General features: G+C 39.3%; 1 protein-coding gene across 7 annotated transcripts in view; it reads left to right on the forward strand.

The window, feature by feature from the left end:
- FBXW11 (F-box and WD repeat domain containing 11) overlaps window positions 1–22,222 on the forward strand; it is a 121,770-nt gene that overhangs the window by 84,241 nt on the left and 15,307 nt on the right. For all 7 annotated transcript variants that reach the window (XM_032337014.1, XM_032337015.1, XM_032337013.1 and 4 more), the window contains 5 exons: window positions 7,408–7,594; window positions 8,507–8,597; window positions 16,472–16,609; window positions 20,089–20,207; window positions 21,198–21,447. In XM_032337014.1, the coding sequence (XP_032192905.1) occupies window positions 7,408–7,594; window positions 8,507–8,597; window positions 16,472–16,609; window positions 20,089–20,207; window positions 21,198–21,447 (785 nt within the window). The remainder of the gene's footprint in view (window positions 1–7,407; window positions 7,595–8,506; window positions 8,598–16,471; window positions 16,610–20,088; window positions 20,208–21,197; window positions 21,448–22,222) is intronic.

The raw sequence follows: 22,222 nt of genomic DNA on the forward strand, positions 1-22,222 counted from the left end.
ATCATGACCTGAGCCGAAGGCAGAGGCTTTAACCCACTGAGCCGCCCAGGCACCCCAATCCTTTCTCATTGTATAGACTGGGAAGCCCGCGATCAGAGAAACTGCGTGAGATGGCAAAGATCATACGTCTTGGTTATTGTGTTGATTATGTGGGTCATGGTGGGGGCTGGTTCAAAAGTTAGTGCAAAGGCTAAAATCATTGTAGTTAAGATTATTCTGGAAAATCCCTTAAATTGGCCCTAAGTATAGAATACATGTTTACAGCCCAGTTCAGTAATAATTACTTTTACTTAGGAGAGAGAGAAACAGATAATGGTTTTAACTGTATGAGAGGGAAGGAGGGTGAGGGGGTCAGGGAGAGGGAATTACAGGCGGGTGTAAGTAAGGTGAGCGAGCCTGTGGTGCGGTGTCCCTGGTGTGTGCGGTGCCAGGACTCACAGCCCTTGTGGCAGCCAAGCCTTTTTGGATTCACATTGCATCTCACAGCAAGAAAAGATAGGGCAGTTTTTAAAGTGGATGATTGTATTTGTTCCTCAACAGTGCTTTTAACTAAATGAAGTTATGCCTTCATTTTTCTCAGGCAAATCTGTTGTTTCTTTCTTTCTTTTCTTTTCTCTCTTTTTTAAAAATTTTTTATTTTTTTGCTTTCTACTGTTTGGGTTTTATTTTATTTTTTGGCCTGTAATTTGCTTCTCAGACATCTTAAGAGTCCCAACTCACTTTATATGTTTACAGAATATCCACCAGGTGGCACTGTTGAAGTTCTCTTGCTTTGCAGAGTGTAGTTCAGAGGCAACCCCTTTTCTTGGGGAGTATACGGTCTTGGACGAGAGACAGAACAGATGAACATGTGTTATGTATATAAATATGGTTAGTATAATTGCATACAATTCAGTTTTCATTACAGCGAATTTTAAGGCATTGTCCATATCTCTGTTAAAGTGGAATTTTGTGGTATTGAATATTACATGAAATGAATGGACCATTGGCTGGGACATGGAAATATTTTTGTTAAAACGCTATTTGTTTTAACAGGATTTGATCTGAACATATATACATATGTCAGGATATATCATACATATGAATCTAATAGCTGGGGACAAGCTGGCCTAGTTGATTGTGTTCGTGTCGAGTAGACTTGGATTAAAACTGGCGTTGGTTCCTTAACACAGACCCTGCTTTAAGAGTATTAGGGAAGAAACAGGTCCATGTGTATGTTCATACATAAATTTAATAATGTGTGGAGCAACTTACTAATCACTATTCTAATTTGGTGTTTAACTTTTATTGTAGATGATCTTGAGTTTGAAGTTTTACTCTGTTGAAATTGTCAATCTAAGACTTTTTTTGAATGTAGAAGCCATTAATTCTATAAAAGTTGTCTATAGTTCTCACTTTTAAATGCTTACTGTGAATATCATACCTGTCAGTATAAAGAAAATGGAAAATGTTTGTGGTCTCTGGCTCCTTTTGGTTCAGTGGAAAAAGTGATAATTATGATATGCTTTTCTAAAAATCATGGTAAATGTTTAGTCTGCAATGTCAATTTCTGCAGGCTAAGTTTGTGGTTTGTGAGAACTGTTGTTAAAGGGAAAATTTATACCATTTGAAGTAGAGGCAGATTGTACTTCAAAGAGGATGATAAGCACTGGCGATCCTTTTGGTGAGGTATCTAAGCAATTAAGAATTTTGAAACACTTAGCTTCCTGGCCGTGGTTTATTCATTTGTCTTATCCCCAAGTAAGGGTGATAAACTGTTTGGGACTGTAAATGTGACAGACTAGATCAAAGGTCCTGGGAGATGAGGAAGGACCAGAGCATAGCTATGGCTTTTTAGGCTGGATGCAGGGCCAAAGACCAGCATGACAGAGTGGAGAGAGCTTGGGTCTTGAATTTACACAGCCTCTAAGTTTGAATCCCAACCCCTGCACTTAATAGTTCTATGAACCCAGTTTTTGGAGCCTCGGTTTCTTTTTTGTGTGGGAATAATAATAATAATAATACTTCATGGGATATTATGAAGATTAAACACAATGTACGTAATATGCCTGACATGTGGTGGGTATTCTGGGGATAGTAACTTTAAAAAGGGAAAAAAAAAGTCTGGGAGAGGCAGGAAACACCTGCTTCTCCAGAGGTAATAAGATTTGTTGCCAGGAAGTTTTAATTATTCACCCACTAATTTCTGAATTGATTCATCCTGACATCATATAGGTAGGTGTTTACACCACTTTGTTGGTACAACTAAATATTGGGCTTTGTGACCTGAGTGTCATTTCACTTCAGTTCTGTCTGAATCTTTAGGTCTGTGTATTTCAAGTTAAAGACATCCATTGATGTTGCTATTGCTGTCAGCAGTTGCATTGTTTTTTCTTTCAAAAGGTTTCTGATTTCAGATTTTACAACTAGATCTGTGACTAGAAAGGGACAGCAGGAGTGGTTGGGGAAGGAAGTTTCTTTGCAGCTGCTCTTCAAACTGTGTCTCTGAAATAATGAAAGTTACTGTAATTGTATGATCTAAGCAGCTGTGTTAAAACTGGCTGTTGTCAAGGGCCTTGAACTGATGTTACACAGTTGAGTTTTATTTTGATACAGTGTTATTTACATATTGAGCTTTGAAATTTGTGCCTTTTAATTGTTTTAATTTATTATTGAAATTTTTCCAGACCTTCATCTGGTGCTTGTAATTAGCAACAGAACACTTTCGCAGCACTGTGTGTGCCCTATTCTGGCCTCATTTTCTGAAACCATAAGGTGTCCCCTTGTTGCCTTGGGAAGGGGGGTGGCGGTGAGAGATGGGGGAGTCTCAGCAGGATAGAGCCAGGGAGAGCCAGATATTGGTACTTAAGAAATGCTTAGTTTTAACACCTCAAAGCACATTTTAGCCGGGGCAAATGGACCCCCTTACTCAGTAATTTCTTTGTCCTGAATAGGCTTGAAATGAGAAGGTTACATGGTCTGCATGGCTCTGAGGACAGCTATTCTAAGGTGTTCAGATAGAGGTGGTGGGATTCCTCTACCCTAAACACATAAGGAATTGAGACTTAACACCAGCAGTGGGTTTGGTGCTTTGCTAGAGGAGGTGCACAGCATTTTCTCTGCAGCAAATAATAAAGAAGGGCAACATTGCTTAGCTTTTTGATCAGTGATATCAGCTAAGGGGATTCAGGGATGAGGGAAGGAGAATAGAGACTGACATTTAGCAAGTACCAGTTCTGTTTCTGGCTCCTTAATAACCTTCTCCTGTTAACTTTCCCAGCGAAGACTAAGTAGTTCATAAGGTGAGCGTACTGAGAGCAGAGGTGAGTGTCAGAGGGTTATTGTGCAGATTATATCAGATCATCCACTGTAGCCATTGAATATCATTCTTGTTTTATGGAAGACAGATCCAAAAAGTAAAACTGATGTGCTTCAACCCAGGTTCCCAGGTTATCTGACTCTATAGCCAGTGTATTTACCAAGAGACTAGAAGATGCTGCCTTCTAGAATGATGTTATGAATTTCAAGTATTATCCAAGGAAAGTAAATCTCATAGATGTTATAGACACTGTACTGAATTGGAGTGATGGCATTTTGAAAGAAGAGGAAATAATGTGTTAGAGATTTCCTTTTTTTTTTTTTTTTAAGATTTTACTTATTTATTTGATAGAGAGAGCAAACACAAGCAGGGGGAGTGGGAGAGGGAGAACCAGGCTTCGTGCTGAACATGGAGCCCGACGCAGGGCTCGATCCCAGGACTCTGAGATCATGATCTGAGCCGAGAGCAGACACTTAACTGAGCCACCCAGGCACCCCAGGTTAGAGATTCCCTTATGCAGAAACTCAGTAATAGTCTAATGGTGAGCCATTGAAGGGGGGAAAAAATCAAAGAGGACTAAAAAGGGTATCATGGCTATCAAGCAATAGTTCCCAACCCTTCAGAATTCTCTGGGGGCACTTAAAAACACAGATAGTCCTGGTCCTCACCATCTAAAGATTCTGTTTCAGTAGACCAGAAAAAAATGTCTAGGGAATCTGTTTTTGTTGCTTGTTGTTTTTGTTTATTTGTTTTAAAGATCATTTGCCCTAAGTGACTCAATTAAAACCATACAGGCTTCTGAGAACCAGCTTCTAGACCACCCAACCAGGTGAAAGATTTGGATGATGCTTTCCCAGTTCATAGGTGGTGGGGATGTTGCAGTCATTGAGGAAGTTGCATTGAAAAAGCAATGATCTGATGCATTCTTGTCTCCTATTCATTTCTTCTCTCAGAGAGCAGGGGACTCACTGGGGTAATTAGTTAGGGGTGTGTTTATGACTAATTAGGGGGATTTGGTTAATGATATGGAAATAAACCAGATCTTGAAAGGTGAACGTGTTCTCATAGGACGTGTAGAAGATAGTCAGGTAGGTACCCAGAATTAGAAAAATTCAGAGAAGAGCTAAATCTATTAGCCCATGACTTGAAAAACTTAAAAAAAAAAAAAAAAAGGAACATAGAAGTCTGAGAGATTCTGAAATTTGAAATTCTTGTTAGTAATTTGTTAGTCCTAGCAGTGGAGAGCTACAAGTATGACTGTATGTGATTGTCCATGGATTTTCCTGATTTTAAAGGAAAAGATGGAAGAAAGGGGCACATGTTCAAGGAGATACACAAAAAGGAAACCAAAGCTCCTGTAAATGAGCAGACCTAAAGACATTGTGTGCCAGGATAGTGACAGGACCTGTAGTTGTGAGTTTCAGAATTGTGGAGCATTGAGAAGAGGCAGAGCTCCTGAGTACAATTGTGCCCTTTACGTCTTGTACAAGTATGTTCTGTAGCCCTGCGTGATAGCACCCTGAGATGATCCGTGAGCACTTTTCATGGTTTTAAGAACTGGAGAAATAGAGATGGGTGTGTTATTTGGGGGATATTGGCTGATAAATTTGATGTTACACTCTAGCAGACCTTTAACATAGATGATAAAAGTTAAATAATTTGCAGCTGAAAAGACTCTGTAGGGTTCTGTAAGCCTAGAAGGATGTATACAGAATATTAGGAGCCTTTATCTCTGAGAGGATTTAGGGATTAAGACTTTTCTGCTGATAGGGATTTTATTATTTTTCCCTAATGAACCTGGGTTATATATGTTTAAAAAAAGGGACACAGAGCAGCTACTTGCCAACTTGTAAACAAAAAATGTAATACCAACTTTATGGAGTAAGCACCAGCAAGAAAATACAAAGAGTAGCCACACCAAATTCACCTAACTTTGGGGTGGGGGAGGGGGATAAGGTTATCAGATTAGTGAGTCAGAACAATGTTGTGAAACATTCATTGTTTCAATGAATGTTTTTCCAACATTCATTGAAATGTAGGGTCTTTATATGGGACAGAGTTTCTCCAAATATTCCAACAGTGAATAGGGAGACTTTGGCTGGACAATAGTACATCCAGATGTTTACAGAACTAGTGACTCAGTATTGGTATGTGTGAATATTTCATGAATGGACCCACAGAAGCCTGGATAGAAATCTCTAGAAACATGGGTGCTGTCCTTGGTTCTGATCCATTTAACATTTTTGCCAAGAACTTGGGATAAAGACTTAACTGCATTTGACCATCATGCAGATTTTTGGTGTGGAATACCCAGTCTTCTGGAGGATGGAATCAGAATTTAGAGGCTGACATGGAAGGGTCAGATCAAGCTTCAAAGGTGAATTATAGCAAGGATGACTATAGATTCGTGCATGAGGCTGCCCTTCATCTCTCCATTAGAACGAGGTGGGGTGTTAAAATAGATATTATTGGGGAACAAGCCTAGGAATTTATTTTAACTTATTGCCATCTTAGGAATCTACCGTGATAGGACTACTAGATAAAGGCAATGTAATCTTCGCACCAACTGTAATATAATGACATGTACAAGAAAAGATTGTGGTTTCATTGTAGTCTTCATGATCAGATCAGAGCTTGGGTATTAGCTCTAGACTAGAGTAGGGCTATTAGTTTATGAAAGGCTTGTAAACCACAGTCATCAGAATAAAGTGTCATTCTCAGAGTTGAAGACAACATTAGTTTGTAAAGCATTTTAATGCATCATCTCATTTTGATATTTTCATAATAGAGATTATCCCCGTCTTATACAGATGGGAAAGTTGAAAGACTTACCTGTATTCTGCCAAGTTAGTGCTGCTATATGGCTTCTTTTTATCTTGAAAAAGAGAGCAAATATTAATCCTGTATGGTGTTTTGTTGTCTTTAAAATCTTTTCATAGAATTCTTTTATTTGATTCTTACTGGTTGTGTGAGAAAGGACAGTGGTTACTGGTGATTACCATTTTGTAGCAGTAAAAGACCAAGGGCCGGTTAGGTTATATTTCAGTATTTGTTTCATGTCAAAGAAGTGCTACTTGGGGAACCTAGACTTGAAATTGAAATTTTCTGCCTATATGTTTAGTGTTCCCACCACTGCAGTAGGCCTGGGCTTTATGTTTTGTAGCTACAGGGGACTTGCCTAGAACCACAGGCTGGGAGTTTGCAGGTGGCCACAGTGTTGACCATGGTGATTTCCTTACTAGATGGCAGTGTCAGGCGGACTCTTTATCTTGGTTGTCTTTGGGAGGACCCTTGTGAGGTGTGGGATAAGCCTCTTAAGGTTGAAGAATTTGTAGACATGTGTGGTTCTTGCTTTTGAGGATTTTACCTCCATAAGGAGATGAAGAAATGATTGACAAAAATACAACTAAGGAGACCTGACTTTAACTCTTAACTTTTCATCAACTTTTTAAGCTGTGTCGGTGTTTCACTTGGTCTCCTTGGCTCCGAGGGAGTCACGTAGGTTGTGTATTAAGAGGGTGATTTGTTACAAGAGACGGTAAGTCAGAGGGAAAAGGAGCGAGATCAGAGTTGCAGTCTAGGCTTTACTACTCTATAGTTGTGAAACCTTGAGGACTTTACGTCTCTGCATTTCATCTGTAAAATTTGAGGAATTGCTGTCCTATAGTGGTTTTGTAAGAGGGTTGTGTAAAAGAAAATGCAAGCAAGTCTTTTTTTCATAGTATCTGAAAAATAGAAAACCGTCCAGGATCGGTTTTTACAGTCAGGAACTGTTATGAGAGGCGCGCGCACACACACACACTTTTTAAAGTAAGTTCTGTGCCAGACATCGGAGTTGAACTCAGTGACCCTGAGATCAAGAGTTATGTGCACTACCCACCAAGCCAGCCAGGCGCCCTGCCCTCGATTGTTTTACCTTAAAAACTCAGAGCTAAGAAGAAGCATATGTATTTATGTACTCATGCACTTGTATATCTGCAGAACTTTTGCTATTACTCAAGTATGTTACCTGGTTTAGGATTTCTTTATTCCTTGTCCCTTTACAGGAATGGTGACTGGTACATTTCCATCTCCCTTCCCATTCCTTCACTGACTTTTCTATTTTGTAGAGCAAGGCTTAGACCACATAGCAGAAAACATTCTTTCTTACCTGGACGCCAGGTCTCTGTGCGCAGCAGAGCTGGTATGTAAAGAATGGCAGCGAGTGATCTCTGAAGGAATGCTTTGGAAGAAGCTTATTGAACGAATGGTGCGCACTGACCCTCTATGGAAGGGGCTTTCAGAAAGAAGAGGGTGGTAAGTTCTTGGATTGCCTGTTTCCTTGGAAAAAGCTTCCTGGACATGATTCAGCTGCCCAAATAAGTAGTTATACTTGCCAAATGTGTTGCCCCATTTTCAACAGGTGGGGAGAGGAGTGTTCTGGAGGGGTGGCAGGGGGTAGACGGGTGGGTGGGAGTTAAAGCTGTTAGAATAATTCCTTTTGCAATGCATATTTCCTTTACAAGTATTAACCACTAGGAAGTAGTATATAGTTTGAATGAGTAATTTGGCTTTTCAAACCTATTTATTTATTTATTTGTTTTAAACCTATGTATTTATGGTTTTCCTTTCACACTATTCTTAGGTAATGATACTATTAGCAAGAGATAGATAAGAAAAAAAGAAAATATGAGAAAGGCAAATAATGCTATTTGCTACTTATCACTGCTTCTGATTAAAGGTACAGGAGGCACAGTGGGCAGGAGTTTTCAGATAACCCATTAACTTATATGTAGCTTTATAGCTTTGTACATCCATGTAACCTGGTCCAGTTAGCACAGAGAGTGTTACAGGTGGAAGTACAGGTCGCTGTGTGAGTAAGGGTTAGGGCTGTGTATTCTTCAAGGGAGGAATTTTGATATGTATCAAGTAAGGTTTTTCACAAAGTTACATTAGCATTTTTTATTAACTTAAAGAACGGAAGGCTATATTAATATGTGTTGGGTGTTCAGGAAATAAAAGGCCAGGATTATGATACGGAGCTGGAAATGAAAGTATGCTTGTGTCTAACGTGTGATTTTAATGGTCAGAAACCCTGCTTTTGAACTGTTAAAGTTCAGTGCAAGTCAAAAGTCTTGAAAGATACAGTATCTTTGTAAGCACCATGTTTAAATAAAATTCACCCTTTTATGTGCAAAAATGTAACATATGTTTGTTTTTATTTGCCAGGGATCAGTACCTGTTTAAGAACAGACCTACAGATGGCCCTCCCAATTCATTTTATAGGTCATTATACCCAAAGATTATCCAGGATATAGAGGTAACTTAATGATTTATCTGTTTTATGGGCTCTTTGTGTCTTGTTCTCAACTTTTTATGTTGCCTTAGAGTGTTTTTTGATCTAAAAACATGGAGCTAGTAATTTTTTTAAGTTGAACTCTTCAAGCAAATGTGTCATAATCGGTGTATAATCTGCAGCCATTCTTCAGAGTAGATAATACCTTTTAGTAAAAATGATCTCTCTTTCCTGAAACATGAATTACGTCTGTGAGGTTGTCAGTTAATTAAAACCTGAACCCAAAGTCAGCTTTTATTCTAATTTGATAAATTTTCCAAAATCCAAGGCACGGTTTTTCAGGTCAGCACTTTTACATTCTTGAGCCATCTCAAGGGAACTGGAGAAGGCATAGTCTCGGCTTCCTCTGTAAATTTCCCATAACTTTTTTCATAAAAGTGACTCAAATATGATTCTAAGCAATAGTTAAGTGGGTTTTATAGAGCAAATTATGCTCCTGGATTTTGGATGTGAGTGTAACTTCACCAGACCAGTAAAACTCTGTAAACTTGATGAGAAACATTGGAGATGTTTGATATTATTCATGTGTTCTAATTAGTTCAGTTTTATTATTTAGCCCTTTTCCTTGAACCAGGAAAGACATGCACAGGCATTTCTCATTAACTCTTTCACATGTGTTCATGGCAGGTCTCAGTTACTTCACTATTTCCTCCTTGGCGAAAGGCTTAGCCTATGCTAGGCAGTGCTGTATCACCCATAAAGTTATACTCAGTTTCCCAAATGTGAAGTAATCCTCTCCTCCAGGTGATGGACATAAAAGTTATTGTGCCAAAATTCATTATTGGAGAAACATGCGCCTTTTGGGGAGTCCCCTTTTCCCCCTTTAAGACAGATGTGAACTGATGGAATCATTAGGTTAATGGTAAATCTCAGTGTGACTGGAATATCATATTTAAAACACAAACCCTTGTCTTGAGTATACAGCTCCCTAAAATGAACTGTAAAGTAATCTCTTAGGGAAAGCTAAATAATAGAAAACTTCTGCCTGACAAATCATAAAGTTTAGGAATTAATTGATCCATTGGCAGCTCAAAACTTAGAATAAATTGCTCCTATAGTGTAGGAGCTGAGACACAGTGTTAACTTGAATCTTACGTTGAGAGGGGTGTGTGTGTGTGTGTGTGTGTGTGTGTGTGTGTGTGTTTCAGGGGAGAGGGACTGTCTCTTACTCCAAGATAGTTGTTCTCAGATATTGCTTGTGCATATATATTAGAAACTATATTATTTTTTGCTTTTTTCCTCCAACTATTCTTTACAGAGTACCTCTAAATTTCCTTGAATAATTTTGCAAGTCCTTTGTTATGAGAAGGACGATGTTTAAAGTCAATATTAATAAATGAGAACTCTGGAAGAACTTTGATCAGGTTAAAGGTTTTGGTGACATAGGGTATTTTATTTAATCCTCATGAGTGCTGTTTTAATCGATAGTATGAACTCAGTATTCTGGAGCATGATAGTATGTGACACTACCTACCATAACCATTTCCTCAGGCTGAAATAATACTTTAAAGTTAGTGGAGGAGGCAGATGTGAGGGTAATGGAGCTGTGGGGGAAAACCCCATTTGATGCAAAACCTCTACATCATGGTGGTCTACCCGGTGATTCTTAAACTGTGGTTTGGGAAAACCCACTGGTTGGCCACAAGAGTCTCCTCCAGATTTTTGTGGGCTAGATCTCTTAGTGTAAGGGATGATGTTTTATACTTTGGTATATTCACTAATAGTAGTAATAATAAAAGATAATGTGTCACACATATTAGAGTGTTCACTTGTGCTAGATTCTTTGTGAAGCATTTTATAATACACTTTTTCATTTAACTCTGAAAGATACCTTGAAAGGTAGGCCATGGTCTTATTTAAATTTACAGAAACTGAGACACTCAACAAGTTTAAATAGCTTGCCCCAGATCACACAGCTAGTGAGTATACAGAGTCTGTGATCAACCTTATATTCTTCTGTACTTAGTACAACTTTCTGTATTATGGATTACTGGTACCTCATCAAAATAGAGATCTTTACCTCTGTTTCGGGAGTATGTTTTACTCTGTCTAGGGCAGATGCACATGTAGAGAGTTATATCGGTGATCTGTGGATCAAACAAATGGAGACTCAGGGGCTTGGCTCTTGACCTTATGGCTGGTATGAAACTTTTAGGCAGAATATAATAATTACTGTACCCACTTTTGAGCCTTTGTAGTATACTATGAACTGGGTTGGGTGATTTACATAGATTATTGCATTTAATTCTTGCAAGGTACATATTATCCCCATCTGTAACAAGGGGAAACTAAGACTAAGAGAAGAGATGGGAATTTAACTGAGACCTGTCTAGCTTTAGGCTTAGTGTTGTTGTTTATCATTTTCAAAGTTGGAAAATCCAAGAAGTGAAGGGGAAAGAGGTATGTTGTTGCATGCCTGTGGACTTTGCAAGGTGCTCTTCTCATCTTTCCCAATGGTGTGAGTACTTACCATCCTTGAAAAAAGGGTGCGAGTTAAGATAAGATTAATTGGCCTGTTTTAGTTCCAGTTATGGGAAAGGTAGTACTTTAAAGGGTTTTAAGCACAATGCCAAAAGATAAATTACAGCCTGAGTGCTAAGTGGATGTTTGTGCCCCTCTGCCCAGTTGCCCATACACAGCTGCAGAGTCTCCTTGTGGTTCCCGTGGGCTTTGCAAAGCTGCCAGTTGACAAACCTTTTTCTCTTTCTTTTTTTTGCTGTGCTTTGACAGCTCTGTTTTATGTACTCGCTCCTGTCATCTGTCCATTCCCAGATTTGACTTTGATGAACAGATGACTTTCCTTTTCACTTTAACTTACTAGAAATTGGCTAATTTTTAAGAAAAAAGTAGAGAATCTAGCTCAGTGAGGCCGATCCCCATTATTCAGGAAATGAAGATGTGAAAGATGACGTCTGGGGAGAATAAACAAGTATTCTTCGCTTTCTGCAAAGGCTCATCTTTCATGGGTGTTCTTGCCACACAGAGAGAAGAGAGGGTTTAGAGTACCTCTGAGGTGAGAAGGAATTCCTGGAAAACCTGAGGCACATTCCTAAAGGAAGCAGCCATGTTTCCTCTACTATCTAGAGTCTCAGTTCTTCTTCTTCCTGTTACTGGTGAGCTTACTATTAGGTACTTTGCTACAGTTAATTAATCTAACCCTCAAATTTTCAAAACAGATTCTTAGTCCAAAGCTCATGCTCTTTTCATTCTACCAGCCCTCCCCCACTCCCAGGCATCTTTCAGGAGCGAGATGGAAGTTACTATAATAGACTCCAGTCAGTCAGAATTCTGTGTCTTGAATTTGGATTTTTTTCTGTTGCCATCTTAGAGTAGTGGCAAACTCTTTCATGGAATAGGTTTTTTCCCTCTTTTTATTCACTGGATTCAAGTCTTTGAAGCACTCTCCTTGGAATAGACCACTGGTAAGATGATGTTGTGTTGTATCGCACCTTTTAATAAACCACATTTTATTCAGGGAAAGTGGGGAGCTTTTTTGTGGTTTGCAAACTTGATATTAATATTGTCCTGACCAGAAAATGCTGAGACTTGCCCACCCACCCAGTTGTGTTTAGGCTTCTAAAAATAATGTTATTCCTCCATACTCAGACATCTGTTTTCACTCTATTGCCAATTTAAATGCCGCTGTATACTCTGTGTATCATGGCTACTTTCCCAGTATTTTGAAAATTTCCACAGGGTAAGGGGATTTTACAAGTTCTCAAAAACACGAAATATTCTTCTAACAGTAGCCGTAGCCCACGATGTCTAAGTGAAATGGCAGGTATCTGCATAATTAAAGAGGTGCACCTGTGTATGCCCTGTATCCCTGCCACTGGAGTTCATAGTTGAATTGCACTGAAAGGCTTAGCCTCTTCCTGGGAATGGTTAGGGAGGGCTCAGGGCTCGCAGCATTAAATATCAGCCTAGACCGAGACAGCCATTCCTGACATTTCGGTGAGAAGATTTTTTTGGTCACGGCCTACTCCTTTTGGTCCGTGTTCTCTGCAAACAAGGGAGGGCATCACTGGTATCATTTGAGGCACTGTGATGAGCGTTTACATGTGTAATCTCATTTGATCCTTACATCAGTTTTGAGGAAGTAGATGCTATTTTCCCATTTTTACAGAGGAGGAAACTGCAGCTCAGACTGTCCCAGCTCATTTGCCAAAGCTGCTAACTGACTTAGGTATTTTCTATACCACAGTGGGCTGCCTTCCATTTTTAAAGGCCTAGTATGTATGTATGTATTTTGAAAAGACCTGGCTTATAAGCATTCTAGTAAGAGTTGAGGTCATTAAATATGGTGGTAGTAGGTAGTATTTCGGGCAGGCTCAGCCAGCAGCAAGTGCCGCTTTCTTTTGTGGGTGGCCTGGGGAATTGAGAAGAGTGAAGTCTTGGGCATTACGTGAGATTGGTGTGCAGCAGAACGATCACCTCCCTGAGCTGGTTTAGTGTCCCTTTCCTGGCATTTTTGAAACAAACTATGTGTTTGTGTTTGGGATTCAGGAACCTAATAATTTTTTTAACACAGCCCTAAGTGGGAGCTTCCTAAAATGAACCATCAAGAATTATCTGGCAGCCCTTTTCTTTTAAAATTCAGAATTGTATTTTAGAAAATTAGTCTCTTTTCTGAAGTTGAGAAGCTAAGCCATTTCCTATTTCTTAACTTCCATTCAGCTTAGAACAAGAGCCTATTATCTAGCAGAGCTTTTTTTTTTTTTTTAAGATTTTATTTATTTATCAGAGAGAGAGAGGGGGAGAGAGCAAGCACAGGCAGACAGAATGGCAGGCAGAGGCAGAGGGAGAAGCAGGCTCCCTGCTGAGCAAGGAGCCCGATGTGGGACTCGATCCCAGGACGCTGGGATCATGACCTGAGCCGAAGGCAGCTGCTTAACCAACTGAGCCACCCAGGCGTCCCACTAGCAGAGCTTTTGAGAGGTCCTAGCCTCTGCTGCTTGTTGGAGGGCCAGAGAACAAGGGTATGTCTCAGCCTTTCACGTCAGGTGGTGGTCTCTGCCCAGACTCCCTGGGACTCTCCGGGAGTGTGTGTACCCCAGGCTGACCACTGCTTCAGCCCAGCTCATCTTCAGTCCTTTCTGCTGTATATTTAGGTTTTTAGGTCTAATAAAAGACGGTAATCAAGTCACCCAGTTCTAGAAAACATTTCCAGGAGAGGGGGAAATTCTTTTTGTTATGGGGATTCCTCCACTTCCACTTTTTACATTAAATTATTTTTTTCTGTCTCCCATGTGATAGGATAGTCAGTATACTTTTCCTTTGCATTGAAACATATAAGAGCTACTTCAGTAATATCTTAAAGCAATTGTTCTATAATTAAAAACAGCTACATGAATTTTAAAAATAACCGGATACATATATGTAAGATATATTACAGAGTCAGCTTTGTAATACTTTGGGTTTATATGGAGTCATGCATTCTGCAGCAACTTTGAGCCCTTGTAGGGTGTGGCCCAAACATCAGTAACCACGGCCAGGGGTCTCTGGCCACGAATAAGACTTGGAATACAACTGTCCCGTAAGTCACTGTTTTCCTGGTATGCTTAACTTGTGAGGTGGCTTAGGCAACTATCTAAAAATATGTTAGTTCTCTAAATGACTTTAAGCATTGAATTCAGTTTAAGGAAGTCCTTTTTTCTGGACCCCTTTTCAAAAAGTTGCTTATGCATAACTATCTGTTACCTATGTCGGTAGCGGTAGCAGAGGTGGGGTGAATTAATTTTGGGGGGGTTTTGGAATGTGCTTTTATTTCTCACATTTTACAGACTTACTAGAAATGATGACGCTGCCTGAGAAGCTCTGTCTCGGTAGCAGATGGGCAGATGAGCATTCTCTCGCTCCTGGCGTCTCCGTGGCCCCACCTTCATCCCGGTGGGTGTTGGAAATAATGTGGTCCTGCCCTCTCTCAGGGTTGTACATAGGAGCTCTTTGAGGGCAGGGACTAGATTTCCAGGCTCCTGTGTGTTAAGTACAAAAGCCACAAATGATGAAACATTTTCCTTTTTTGGCATATGTATGTCACCACTGCCAGCCTTCCATTTCTTTTTCTGTGAAGTGAGGATGGTACTATCGGCTGCAGAGTTGTGATGATTAAATTAGCTATAAAATGTTTAAAACACATAACAGTACCTGGCACAAAACATTCAGTAGATTTTAACATTTTAGAGCATACAGAAGCATACCACCTTCAACATAAGAGGAAATACAATTTGTTAGATGTCAGCAGAGCTGGTAACTAAGTGCTTAATCATGAATGAAGATGAGATATGTCACCTTTCTTCAGCAAGCAACTAATTAAATTTTTAGCTACTTGGATAATTAACTACTCAGAGATAATCTTTCGAACCATATTCTGAACTCAGGTGTAACCAGTTATTTTAGTCCAAACGGTTTGTTCCCTAATTTCCAGCATTTGGAGTTTGCACTTTGGTTGTTCTTCGTAGAAATATTGTGTCCTTTGATCCTCAAAATGCCTCATATCCACTACCAAGGTCAGGTCTTCAAGTGCTCTGGGTATGACCCACCTCATTAAACTTTTCGCACTAGTGGGGAGCCTGGTGGCTCAGTTGGTTAAGCGGCTCCCTTTGGCTCAGGTCATGATCCCGGGGTCCTGGGATCGAGTCCCACATTGGGCTCCTTGCTCAGCGGGGAGTCTGCTTCTCTCTCTGCCTCTGGCTGCTTGTGCTCTCTGTCTCTCTGTCTGATAAAGAAAGAAGGAAAGAAAGAATCTTTAATTAAAAAAAACAAACAAACTTTGCCCACTAGTGTGAAACCATAGTACTGTTTATCTCGGTAGGTCTCCTACAGCACTTAGAATTTTAATCACTCATTTGGCACTCATATTTTATCTGGAATTGTTACTGATCTTACGCTCTGTGTTCACTGCCTCAGTAGCTAGGACTATACTTCTTTATAGACAGTGCATATTTTAGTGGAAAACATGGACTCCGCGTCAGGATGAACTGGGTATGATTTCCAGCTAGTCCAGCTACTAGTTTTGTGGCCTCAGGAAATTAAACTCTTTCCATGTTTGTAAAAGGGAACTAAGAACATCCTTCCAAGTTTAATGTGTGGATCGTTTAGCCAAATAAACATGTTTAGAGTATATCCAGTTCCAGATACCTGTGTCCCTTGAGTGGTAGCTCCCTTGAAAGCAGTATGCATTCTGTTTTTTCATCCCTAGTGCTTAGTGTGGTCAGTATTGGGGAATAACATAGCATCTCGGTAAATGTTGCAGGAATGATGAAAGAATGAGAATCCAGGGTGGAAATGTGCCATTCTTATTCTAAAGGACCTTTCAGTGTGGTAGAAGATTAAAAGTAGTTATGAAATAAAATTCTTTCTGTAGTAGTTGGCATGTAATGTTTATTCAAGATCTTTTCTCGATGATGAAGACACTGCTTTGAATAGATACATAGATTGTCAGTATATGCTTAATGTTGGTGGTGGTCTTTTGACAGATATTTTAATTGGCATTAAAGAGTGACCCCGTGAGTTACTGTTTATTTGTATATTTTGGGTGCAAAGAGCATTCTTTAAACATAATGAGTTCTGTCTAGGCCACTTTTTTTTTTTTCAAACCCAACTCAAACTCATTGGAAATCCTATGACGGTTGCCAGACAGTCAGGGGAGTGTTTGAGAAAAAACACTGTTGGGCTAATGTCTTACTTGGAAAAGAACATGATTCCTATCCACAGACAGTTATGCAGACCAAAATGGGGTATCTGGTATGCTGTTCCTGGAAGCAGCACTAAAGTCTGAAGCTAATAGAATAGTTAATTCACAAAAACTCGTCTGTTTCCTCCTTTTCCCTCCACAGACTATAGAATCTAACTGGCGGTGTGGACGACACAACTTGCAGAGGATTCAGTGCCGCTCTGAAAATAGTAAAGGTGTCTACTGTTTACAGTATGATGATGAAAAAATTATCAGTGGCCTACGAGATAATTCTATTAAGGTGAATGACTGTATTTTGTATGTTTTATTTTTAGAATTGTGGTTATGTGTTAGACACTAGATCATCGAATCTCTCCGTTTACTCCAGATTGTATTTTTATCTATTCCACTCCATCTTGGCAGCTGTCAGTGTGGTTCTGAAAAACTAGAGCCAGAGTATTTCCCTGTACTAACACCAGACCCCTGGATTGTCTCACTTCTTATCCTTCTCTAAGCACATTCACATTCTGTATTCTGTGTTTAGGTACACATTGAAAATATCTCAGTATCACAGCACTCTTGCTGACTTTGCTAGCTTGTGGAAGTGTTGCTTACTTGCCTGTAAATCACAGTCATTACCTTTTATGGGTTCTGAAAAGGCTCAGTTGATAGTACAAAAGAATGATAGAGCAACTTATATTTGTATGTTTTAATTCACTTTTCAATAGTAGATAAACTGGATCATTTCTCCATGTTTAATGTTTGGCAGCTGATCTGACAGATTTTGTTTTACACTGTTTGTAGCTTATTTTCTCATATTTAAGAAAACATGTGGGGTTTTTTTAACTGGTTTTTTTTTTTAAGTTATAATTTACATACAGGAAAATTCGCTCTTTTTGGTGTAAAGTTTTATGAGTTTTGACAAGCACAAAGAATTGAGTTAATCATGACAGAAAATCAAGATATAAAACAGTTCCATTGTCCTCAAAAGTTCCCTTATTCAGCCCCTTTGTGTTTAATTCTTTCCCCTAGGCGCTGACCTTTTTTTAAAACCTTTTTTTCCTGCACCTGTAATTTTGCCTTTTGGAGAATATAGTATATAGAATATATATATATATAGAATATACCATATATATATATATATATATATATATAGTATATAGTATATATATGTATATATACTATATAGAATATAGTATAAATGGACTCACACAGTATGTAGCCTTTTGAGTCTGGCTTCTTATACTTAGCGTGGTGCATTTGAGACTCATCATTTAGCAATAGTTGATTCCTTTTTGCTGTCTAGTAGTAACCCACTTTATGGGTGTACCTGCATGTGCTTATGCATCTACCTGTTGAGGGACATCCATGTTTCCGGTTTTCACAATTACAGAATAAAACCACTATAAATGTGTATGCAAATTTTTGTGAAAATATACGTTTTCAGTTCACTTGAGTAAAATTATAGGATTGGTATTGTTGATTCATGGTAAGTGTATGTATTCCCTGCTAAGAAATGGCCAAACTGGTTTTGAAAGTGGCAATACCATTTTATATTCCTGTTACCAATGTGTGAGAGCTCCCTTTTTATGCAAGTTTGGTAGCCCTTGGTATTCTCAGTTTTTTTCCTTTGATATTTACCATTCTAATACACTTACTGCACTTATACCTGTTTTTGGTTTAAATGTACATTTCCCCAGTTTACATTAAATTTTATTTATTTGACAGAGAGAGATCACAAGTAGTCAGAGAGGCAGGCAGAGGGAGAGGGGGAAGGGAAGTAGGCTCCCTGTTGAGCAGAGCCCGATGCACCCAGGACCCTGAGATCATGACCTGAGCCGAAGGCAGAGGCTTAACCCACTGAGCCACCCAGGTGCCCCTCTTTGTCCATTTTTAAAATGGCTTCTTTGTTTTCATATTATTGCACCCTAAGAGTTCTTTGCATATTCTGGACACAAGTCCTTTTTTAAGATATGTTTTACAAGTATTTTCTTCCAGTCTTATCTTTTCATTTTTTCCAGGATATCTTTCACAGAGCAGAAGATTTTGATTTTGATGAAGTGTCACGTACCATTTTTTTCTTTGATGGGTTATGCTTTTGATGTCATCTCTAGGAAGTCTTTCATGGAGCTTTTTGACTCTGTAAATGTATGTCTTTCATTCACCAAATTTTAAAAGCCTTTGGCCTTTTTTTTCCCCACATATTTTTTCTGTACCATTTTCTTTCTGTCTCCTTCTGAGACTCTAATTGCATAAATACTGGATCTTTTGCTATTGTCTTACATTTTCTCCAAATTCCCTGCCGCCATCTTTTCTGGATAATTTCTATTGGTCTTTCCTCAAGTTGACTGCGTGATATACCTCCTTCGTAGAAATTCATAGGATAGAGTAGCATAGAAAGGCTCTGAGAAATTCCACAGTAGAGACATCCAGTGTTTCCCAACTTCCAAGACATATTTGATCACAGAACTCTATTTTTATGTAATACATATTGATAGCCCTGACAACCTGTGGCTACAGGTTAGTTAGTAATAATTTTGGCAGTTATCCTTTAAGGAATAGATAGAAATGGTTTATAAGGACCTTACCCAAGTATAGGCTGCCCATGGGGTTACATTTCATTTATAGGGCATGTCTTTCTGAAGAATTCTTTTATAGAGGCTACCATGTTTAATTTAAAATAGGCATGCATTTGATTTATAAGATGTAAATAGTAGAACACAGTTGTGATTTAGAGAGATTATCTAGACCAGTGGTTGGAAACCTTTTGTACTTCATTCTGTACCAAGCCTGGATCACTAAACACTCTTTCAAAAAAAGTTTTTGTTTTTTTTTTTAAGTAGGCTCCACATTGGGTATGGAGCTCAATGTGGGGCTCAGACCCACGATCCTGAGATCAAGAACTGAGTTGATACCAAGAGTTGGACCCTACTAATCACTCTTTCAAAATAACTGGTTCTAATAGGTCAGAAATTAGAAACAAGCCCTTGCTATTGTAGAAAGACAGTTAAATGTCTGCAGCACTTGTTACATCTTGGCTATGTGCAGTAAACTTGAGAGACACTGTAAATCATGATTGTATTATTTTACAAGGGAAGAAATAGGTCCATACAATCTATTTTTAATAATCCAATCTTTAAAAAATAATTATTTCCCATCCGCCATTGTATGGGGACAGTATTGAAAACTTGGAGAATATTGGAAAGATTAAAAGAAGGGAGAAAAAGAGCACTCAGAGAACAAAATCAATTATTATTAACATTTTCTTCTCTGTTTTTGTTTTTTTAGTATACATATTGGTTATTTCACTATATAGATGGCTTTTATTCTAGTTTTTAAAAAACATTACTATACTAAAACATTCTGTTCTGTCATTAAAAACTTTTCATAGTTTACTTTGACATTTTTCTGAAATGTCAAAGATTTTTTTATTTTAAAATTTTTGTAAATAAACATAATGGGTTAGGGATGTACATTTTTGAAGGTTCCTAATAGATAGTGTCACACTGTTTTCCAGAGGGTGAGCCATCTCTTTTCAGAATTTAAAAATTCCCTTTATAAGTCTGTTAAATATAATGAGTACAGTTTTTAGAGGGACAAAGTAAGCAAAATAGTACATCTGTTTTGGAAAATATTCAATATTGTCTCTTCCCTTTTTGTCATTTTCCACCTGTTTGAAGTTTAACTCCTCTTATTTATTATAACACAGGTCTGTTTTATGGTTCAGAGACAAACACATTTATCAGACTGTGATATACTATGTTGATCTTGTCTCAATAGATTTGGGATAAAACCAGCTTGGAATGCTTGAAAGTGTTAACAGGACATACTGGCTCTGTCCTTTGTCTCCAGTATGATGAACGTGTCATTGTGACTGGTTCTTCAGACTCTACAGTGAGGTGAGTGATTTGGCTTCCCTGAACTTACATGTCTTCCAGGAGAAGAATGAGATTGCACCCTTTTCTGGCATAAGCGCACACATACTTTGTGTATGTTTTTGTATGCTGTATTTCAAAACCACTTTAGATGTCGGTTTATTTGAACAAAGTAGGCTGGAAAGCTAACTTTCATTAAGTAGGTCCTATTCTCATTGCTGTGTGTTACAGAGATGGCAGTGTACTTTTGTATAAAAGCACATGACCTAGTATTAGGTTCACTTTCTCCTGGAAGACCATGCTCCAGAAAAGTTGCCAACATGCGTAGTATCTTTTCTCGGACTCAGTGCTTCTAGGCCGCTACTTTTGCCTTATAAGCCTGCGTCTTTCCTCCTTTGCTCTGTGTGAACTTGTACTCTTGGGAGATGGGGTTTACAGAAAAGCTATAGCAAAAGAGGGCTGCCTCCGAGAGCCCTGTAGGTCGTGGATATCCCCAGTTGGATGCTGGCTTTGTTCATAAAGCAGTTGGGTAATTAGATGAGTGTGGAAATTGACAAATTGCAGTAGATAAATTAGAGACTCAGTGGCCTGTCAGAGGTCAAGAAGAACCTTAAGTTGGGAAGATCCTCGATTCCCCAGCTACCACACTGCCTTCCCCCGGTCATCTAAGACTCCCTGCAGAGCCCATCTCCTTAAAGACTCATTTTGTTGTCCTCAACATGAGCTTACAAGCGCTGTGCCTGAATACTTGATGCTAAATAAACCTAAACCTGGGCAGAGCCAGTATTGGCCTTCCTTTCTTGAAACGCTCTCAGTACTTCTCAGCAGATAGAATAATTGCTTCTGGGGGCTCCTTTTAAGCACGATCTTAGGTGTCATATCCTAGTCACCAAATACAAGTGAAGCTTGACACCTCCCCAGCCTACTACTAAGTATGGGCGCAGGGCACACATGCTAGCCTCTTTTCCTGGTTGTCTTAACAGTGCCACATTGGGCTTTTCTGTTCTCATGCAGAGTCTGGGATGTGAACACGGGTGAAGTTCTCAACACGCTGATCCACCACAATGAGGCTGTACTGCACTTACGCTTCAGCAATGGACTGATGGTGACCTGTTCCAAGGACCGCTCCATCGCTGTGTGGGACATGGCTTCTGCCACCGATATCACTTTACGCCGTGTCCTGGTTGGCCACCGTGCTGCTGTCAATGTAGTAGACTTTGATGATAAATACATTGTGTCTGCCTCTGGTGACAGAACCATCAAAGTGAGTGTCTTCAGTCATAACTCTCCTTATTCGTGTCCCTATTAGAATACAGGGAAAGTAGAGGTGGCTTTTACCAAGCTGGTACCTGGCAGAATCTCTGTTCTCTTCCATTTGTGCTTGATCCCTTGTGCTTCTGGAATCACAGGCAAGGTCAGAGGAAAGGGTCATGGGTCCAGGGTACAGAGGAGCCCTCTATTGCATGAAGCGACACTGTTGGTCACATTTTGAAGGGAAAGAGAACTAACTTGTGGCACATGTAGTGGGTGCTAGGAGCTTTTCATTGCTAATGTCACTCCATCTTTCCGGCACTCTTTTGAGGCAGGTACAGCCTTTGTTTTACAGAGGGCCTCGGAGAGTAGAGAACTGGGCTGGAGATGACACAGCGAGTTAGTGGCAGAGCTGGGATTCGATTTGTTCATTATTCACTTAATTTGGAGAACCTGCCATGCCATAGACCCTGGGCTGGGTGCTGGAGATAGAGTAATGTATAAGGCATACCTGCCATTGGGAAGCTCAGCGTGTGGTGGGTAGCTGGCATGAGACGAACGGCTGTAGTCTAGGGCGGTTCATGGGATGTGGTAGATGGACTGATTGCAGTATCCATATTAACTTTTTTAAATTTTAGCTTCTGTTTTTATAACAACTTTATTGAGATATAATTCATGTACCATAAGATTTACCCTTTAAAGCATGCCTTTAGTATAGTCATAGCATTAGCCATCACTAGTTTCAGAACATTTTCTTTGCCCTATGTAAAAACCTCATACCTGTTGAC

The sequence above is a fragment of the Mustela erminea genome, chromosome 3, assembly GCF_009829155.1.
Source record: "Mustela erminea isolate mMusErm1 chromosome 3, mMusErm1.Pri, whole genome shotgun sequence".
Classification (NCBI taxonomy): Eukaryota; Metazoa; Chordata; class Mammalia; order Carnivora; family Mustelidae; genus Mustela; species Mustela erminea.